The sequence below is a fragment of the Elephantulus edwardii genome, unplaced genomic scaffold (assembly GCF_000299155.1).
Source record: "Elephantulus edwardii isolate Elephantulus edwardi_28Jun2011 unplaced genomic scaffold, EleEdw1.0 scaffold00062, whole genome shotgun sequence".
Lineage (NCBI taxonomy): Eukaryota > Metazoa > Chordata > Mammalia > Macroscelidea > Macroscelididae > Elephantulus > Elephantulus edwardii.
The window spans coordinates 14,377,461-14,384,781 of NW_006399812.1; the positions used below are offsets into that span (position 1 = coordinate 14,377,461).

Sequence of the window (7,321 nt, forward strand, 5' to 3'; positions counted from 1 at the left end):
TTACTTCATTCAGCATAATGCTCTCCAGTCCCTCTCATGTTAGGTAATAATTTACAAAGTTATTGCTCGTACATGTTGCATAGTATTCCATTGTGTGAATGTACCATAATTTCTCAGTCCAGTCCACTGTGGTTGGGTGCTTGAGTTTACACAACACAGCTTATTGATGATTCAGCCTCCAGTGCTGATGCCACATTCTTCTTCATGTAGTCCAGCTTCACAGATTATTTGCTCAATTTACAGATTCAGTATAGTATGGTGAAAGGATACAGCCCTAATGCACACTTCTGATTTTAAACCATACAGTGTGCTCTTGGTCGCCATGCAGATTCTGCATGAACACAGTTATATGGTCTGGAATTTCCATTCTTTGAAATAGTATCCATAATTAAAATGTGTTTGAATATTTTGAAGTTGTAGCTACTTGGCTTTAGGATAATTTTACCAGAAATAGTATCTTTCCAGTAATGAAACCTACATATACAAGATTTTCTCAGTGGGACTGGAAAAAAGTACCAAATTTCCTTTACATTAATCAAAACAAAGAATCATTGCATATTTTAGATAGAGTGTAGGCTGAGTTCAGATTTTAAATGCCTACATCTTTTATATTTAATGAATCATTTTCTAGTATTTGCATAATTCTATAAAGTTTTGAAGTATAGATAAAACAAATGCTCCCGTTATATTATAGCGCTCAGTTTACCCATTAGTTCAACAGTAATTAACTTGTTGAAGCTTAAAGCTTCAAATATAAATGAGATTATTTGTTCAAAATGCCATCAGGTCTTCCTGGAATGACATTTAAATTATATAATGTAAATCCATTTGACCTGTGAGTCCTTGTCATTATTTAGTGACATTTCTTACAGAATAAATTGTTTGCGGGTTGAGCAGCCTGCTATGGAGCTTGGCAGAAAGCTATAAAAACAAATTATCCTTTCATTTTATACATCATTTATTCAAACATCTGTAAAAATCGCTTTGTTTTTCTATAATAGAGAAGTGTCATTCAGTGGTTAAAAGCACATTAGCTATTTTAGATAGAGACCACAGACTGTAGCAGGCAGAGAACGTGTCTGTGGAGGAAGAGCGTCTAGCATTCTCAGTTACTGTGTATTTGAGGTGAAGGGCAAAAAGTCCCTTTTCCCTTTGTCTGCCATGTTACTACAGGAAATAGAAAGCAGCATGAATACAGAAATTTGGAGTTGAGAGAAGGTAATTGTTTTTCATTTTGTCCTCTCCTTCTTGTACCTTTTACTTTTTTGCATTTGCCTTAGAATAGAGACTGTAAAGTAAAGATGGTATATCCCAGGTTTTCTGTGAGTCTAGCACTTAAACCAACTCAAATAGAATAAAGTGAGTGAACATCATCTCTTCTATCTTGAGAAGTCAATACATGTCTTAGTATTATTATTTCTAGTTCATTATATAGGCATTTTAGTACTTGCATTTTTACTACTTTAAAGTAAAATCAAGGAATGGTGTGAGTGTGTTAACCATTCAGAGTATATTACAGTAACAGACTATATTATCTCGTTTACCTTTCTGATTCTTTGCAAATAAGATCAGACATTAAGATATGCTACAATTTCATGAGCTTTTTTCCATTTTTTTCCTCAAACTCCACTGGGCACCCATGTAGCACGTGACCTTCCTCGTGGTGACCCTGCCATGCCTAGGAGACACAAGTGGGAGATGAGGGTGAATCAGATGTTCGTGACACACAGATAGGCAAGTTCATTGCCTGCTGTATTGGTTATAGCGGAGCTAATGATCTACAGTAAGCAGTAAATATGAAGGCAACTAATCGAAGTGGAGGGGCAGCAGCAGAGAGGAAGACCCTCAACAAAGTAGGCTGACACAGAAACTGTCGCAGTGGACTTGAGCAAGGTGGAGAATACAGTCGGTAGGAGCAGGACAGGGCAAGGATCTTAGGTTGCCAGAAATCGGCCAACTCGGCAGCACCTAACAGCAACAGTTCTGGTTCCTTTTGAATTGCTTGACTCTAATGGGAGCTGAATCTGTCTCTTGTAGCTTGTAAGCTCCATGATGGAAGGCATACCATGTTTGCCAGCCCAGCACATAGTAGGGCCTCTGTAATGCTTCTTGAATCAATAAAGAATAATTGTGTGACTCCTCATTGAGCAGCTGAGAATTTCAGCCATTTTTTTTGTGTGAACGGTATAATTTATTGAATCTCAGAAACTGACTGAAGTCCTTGGCCCTTAGCCATGAGTGGATACCAAGGTCCTTGTCAGCTGTCTCTGCAAATGTGCTTTTCCCCTAAATAAAAATACCACATACAAACAGAAATCGTAATTATAAAACATACAATATAAACAACTCTGTGTATCTCTTTATTGCCGTTTCCTGTAATGTATTCACAGCAGTTATGCTAAGACAATTTTGCAGTATTAATGAGTATTATAAACTCAGCTGCTAGATTTGTCATCTGGTTTTTTAAAAAAAGTTGGCTCCTTATATAGGCAGTAAAACTATAAACCAGAATAATTCACCCTATTAGTTCTCACCTCAGCCTCATGCTTTATGAGTTGGGAAGACCAGACCAGTTTTCTTCCTGCGTTCTAAAGCTATTTAGTTCATAAAACCCAAACATAGCTACTTTCTGTCATTAGTGTATGACTTCATTGTATCATTGATTGAGCAGACTGATAAAGTGAATTGGAAATATTCAAAAGGAAAGAATGTTTAGAAAAATGGTAGCATTTTTCACTCATATTTGACCATCCCTGATTTTTTAGCACTTTAGGTATACTAAAAATGGAGGGTCTTCTACTGAAAACTGACCCTCAGCTGGCCCTCCAATGGGTTTTCAGAGGCCATAAATCACATAGGAGATGGTTCTTGTTTCACCCACAGAGAAACTGGTGGATTTGAACCACATACCTGTGCACTGGCAGTCTAACTCCTTACCATGAACCCACCAGAGCTCCCTTAAAAATTAGAGTAATCAGTATGTTGTTGTTGTTAGGTACCATCAAGTAGAGTGTCACTCATAATAACCCTATAAACAGCTAACTTTAACCTTGCCCATCCTGTGCCATCCTCAGCATCTCTGATACACTAGAACCCATTGCTAAAGTCACTATGTCAGTCCATCTAGTTAGGAAGGGGAGTCTTTCTCTCCTTTACTGACCCTTGATCTTTCCAAGCATGATGCCCCTTTCCAAGGAATAGCCTCACCTCGCTACATGTCCGCATCATGAAGGGCAGAGCTTCGCCATCTTTGCCTCCAAGGAGCACTCTGGCTGCACTTTCCCCGAAGCATATGTTTGTTCTTTTGGAAGTCCATGGTATGTTCAAGACTCTTCTCTAGCACCACAACTCAAAGGCATCAATTCTTCTTCAGTCATCCTTATTCATTGTCCAGCTCTAAGATGCATAACAGGTGATTGAGAAGACCATGGCCTGAACCAGGCACACCTTAGTTTTCACACTGACATTGCTCTTCATCATGTTGGAGAGGTCCAGCAGACTTACCTAGCGCAGTATGCCTCCTGATTTCCTGACCACTGGTATCAAGGGTGTTGATTGTTGATCCACACAAGATAAAAATTATTAACAGCTTCAATCCTTTCTCCATCTGTCATGTGTCTGTTTGTCCTGTAATCCGGATGTTTGTATTCTTGATATTGAGATGTAATCCATACCAGGAGGCTGTAGTCCTTGATCTTCATATCTTCCTCACTTTGAATAAGCAGAGTTGTGTCATCGGCTTAACACAGGTTGTTAATGAGTCTTTATCCAATTCTGATGCCACATTTTTGTCCATAGAATCCATCTTGATGGATTATTTGCTCAGCATACAGATTGAGAAGTCAGTATATATAACATTAAAAAAGTGTTTAATGTTATATGAATAAGACTGATTTTCTGTAAAACTTTCCACTGAGAAACTCTGAGCACTTTAACATTTTTATTTGAACAGTTGTAAATTGCTCTGATCATGTAGGACAGATCTTAAAAGTTTCTATATAAGTTGCCAGTACAGAGGGACAGCAAACATCACATATTGAAAGCTGCAAGTTAAACACTGGATTTTGTCCCAACATCAAGAAAATTGAAGTTATAATAGATGGAGAAAATATTCTATCAATGACTGCATCTTACTTGGATTCACAGTCAACACACTTGGTACAAGCAGTCAGGATATCAGGAGGTGTATTGAACTGGGAAAGTCTTTATAGTCAGGGACTTCTCAAATTTTTGAGGACCAGTAATGTCAGTTTGAGGACTAAAATACACTTGTTTCAGACCCTGATCTTTTCTGTCACTCTCTGCATCTGAGAGCTGGGCAATGAATAAGTGTGACAGAAGAATGGATGTCTTTTGAGTTGTGGTGCTGGAGAAGAGTACTGAATATCCCATAACTGCCAAAAAACTAAAGATAGGTTTTGGAAAACATGCGGCCAGAGTGGTCATTGGAGGCAAAGCTGGCAGCATGTAGCTAGGCAAGTCTTTTCCTTGGAAAGGACATTATATTTTCAAGGTCTTAGAGAAGTTGCATCCAGAGTGGTTCTTGGAGGCAGAGATGATAAAGCTTCGTCTCACATACTTTGGCCATGTTACTTGGAGGGAAATGGTGAAGGAGACGAAGACCCTCAACCAGGTGGACTGATACAGTAGCTGCAGCCATGGGCTTGAGTGTGTCCGAGATTGTGAGGATGGCACAGGATAGGGCAGGGTTCAGAACTGTTATTCATAGGGTCGCTATGAGTCATACTCAACAGCACCTAACCTAGGGCTGGGTGTCAGAACAATCTGTGGAGTATACAGCCAAGTTCATGTAAACCTTTTTTTCTACTACAATCTTTGTTCTGGACTCTGGCCTGAGAAAAACAAGTTGTCGATTTTATGCCACTCTGTATGTGCTCATGTAGCTCCATCACCTAAGAAAGCTTACTGGAATGCAGGTGAGTGGGAATTTAATATTAGAGGTAAACTCTTTACTTTTAATTTTAATTTGTCACAAAAGAATTTGTAAATGTCACTGTTGCATGGACACTTGTTCATGGATATCCTGAGTCCTTAGCTGGATCACATTCATGCTATGATCAAAGCACTGAGATTGAAATAAATACAACATATTTATGGATATGCAAATATGATAGGCTTCTTTAAATGTTTCATTACCTCAGCAAGTCTCATGCCCTGCTCTCAGAAACCATTGACAACAGCCTATGTGAGCTACTTCTTCAAAGGATTTAATAATTTCCATTAGACACCTTAAAACAAACTTTGTTTTAATTCTTTCTTAACACAAAAGAGATAAATGTCTGATGCAGTATCCCTGGAGGATTTCTGTAGCAAGTTCTGCACTTGTGCCTTGAAGAGAAGCCATGGAAGGGTTCTCCCTCACACGCACATATGCCATTGGCTTGCAAGCTGGGTTTCCAAAGTAGAAGAGAATTAAACCAACTATTAAAATTTCTTTTTCCTGAGAGAAATTGCCTTTGCCTTGGTCCTCCATTATTGCTCTCACATGGCAGGGAGGCAGACGCATAGCTTATAATGTTTGGAAAGTGAGGTTATAAGGTTATAATATAATGTTGTTGTAAAGTACCATTAAGTGAGAACTAACTCATAGCTTCCCTTCCAGCAGATTTTTAGAGGCAGTAAATTGCATGGAAGGAGTTTTCCCATCTTTCTCCCATGGAACAGCTGATGGATTCGAACTGTGGACCTTTGGGATGTTCCTTCACACCAGAGCTGCCTTTGCCCTTATTCTTTAAGATATCTGTAGTTTTTCATAAACAAAAAAAAATACATAAAAGAAATACCCACAAAAAAGAAATACATAAAAGAAAAAAATAGAATATTTTGAGTTTCCACATTAGAAATATTGTGTGTTCTCATGTTGAATAAGATGATATTTGCTATTTCAGAACCATCTTTCTGTGTTCTTTCTGGTTTTATCTGTTTTTCTTAAAATAATTTATAATAATATTTTTGGTTTTGTTGTAAACCAAGTCCTTCATAATTGACCCATGATCACTTGCAATCTCTGGGCTTATAATTGGACTGTTTTCAAGTTTAGTACAAATTTAACTCTGAGGTATATATCTTAAAGCAGAAAGCATCATTTTTTGGAATTCTTGTTACCATCTACCCCTCTGGAACAGTGGCGGATCGGGTTATGAGTTTAAGCCTAGAAACCTTAGATTCTCAGGAGCTTCCTGAGACCATTCTTTTTAGTAGTAAATCCATCACAGTGGTTAGGTGCTTCCTAGCCATCATCCTAGTGAACTGTCAAAAACATGTATAAAGAGATTCCTGAAATAGAGTGCAAATCAAAAGCCCAGGCCGCACTTCCTCACAAAGCTCGGTAATTCTGAGTGTCATGCTCTTTTCTGAGTGCCTTTTCTGTTGTGTTTGAAGAAATTATAGCTGTGAGATTAATTCAGACTCTTAAAACTTTCAGCTTCAACACTCCAAGAAAGGCTGTGTTTGCCGGAAGCATGCAGCTGCTGGCTGGAGTCAAGCTGTGTACAGGAAGAATCCTAACGAACCACCCCCACTATGAGGACAAAAGCCTTCGAGAGAGAACCAGAGCGGTAATAGCCCACTACCCTGCCTCTGTTGGCTCCCTGGTCACAGCCACTACCCCGGGTTTGCTAAAGATGGGGTTTAATGCTGTACACCTCAACTTGTGGATTTAGAGGGGAAATCAGTGCCCAGGGCTTGCATTTCCTCATGCTGGACTTGGGCCAAAATAAGCTATTAAAACACACGTTCTCAAAGGATTAACTGAGAAGACAAGACACCTTGAGATGTACAGAAGATGGTATTTGAGAGCAGCCTCAGAGCCTTTGAATTGGAGAGGGAACAAAAGGAGGAGAGAGATATTGATTAGATTTTTAGAAGTCACTTATTATTTCTAGTGGCTTTTTGATTTGGTTTTAAATAAGTGATAACACCACACAGTTAAAAATTTAGGATTATTATATCTAATCTAATCTAGCAAAAAGTGTCCCTCCCATCCTTGTATCCCAGCTACTGGTCCCCACCTCGGAAACACCAGTTTCTTGTATTTTGTGCCCCTACAAATGCATATGTACACACATACTTACGTTCTTTTCCCCATTTTATGTAAGAAATAGCATACTACATCCTGCTTTTTTTGGCACTTGTTATAGAGGTCATTTCATGTCCATATAGTAACAACTTCCTTTTCGTTTTAAAGATGCATGATACTATATTATATGGATGTTGTTGTTGTTATGTGCCGTCGAGTCGTTTCCAACTCATAGCGACCCTATGCACAACAGCCCTAAACCCTGCTCTATCCTGCGCCAAC

General features: G+C 38.8%; 1 protein-coding gene across 1 annotated transcript in view; it reads left to right on the top strand.

Moving 5' to 3' along the window:
* DPY19L3 (dpy-19-like 3 (C. elegans)) overlaps positions 1-7,321 on the top strand; it is a 104,222-nt gene that overhangs the window by 87,786 nt on the left and 9,115 nt on the right. Inside the window, exon 16 of the mRNA XM_006887832.1 lies at positions 6,446-6,578. Within this exon, the coding sequence (XP_006887894.1) occupies positions 6,446-6,578 (133 nt within the window). The remainder of the gene's footprint in view (positions 1-6,445; positions 6,579-7,321) is intronic.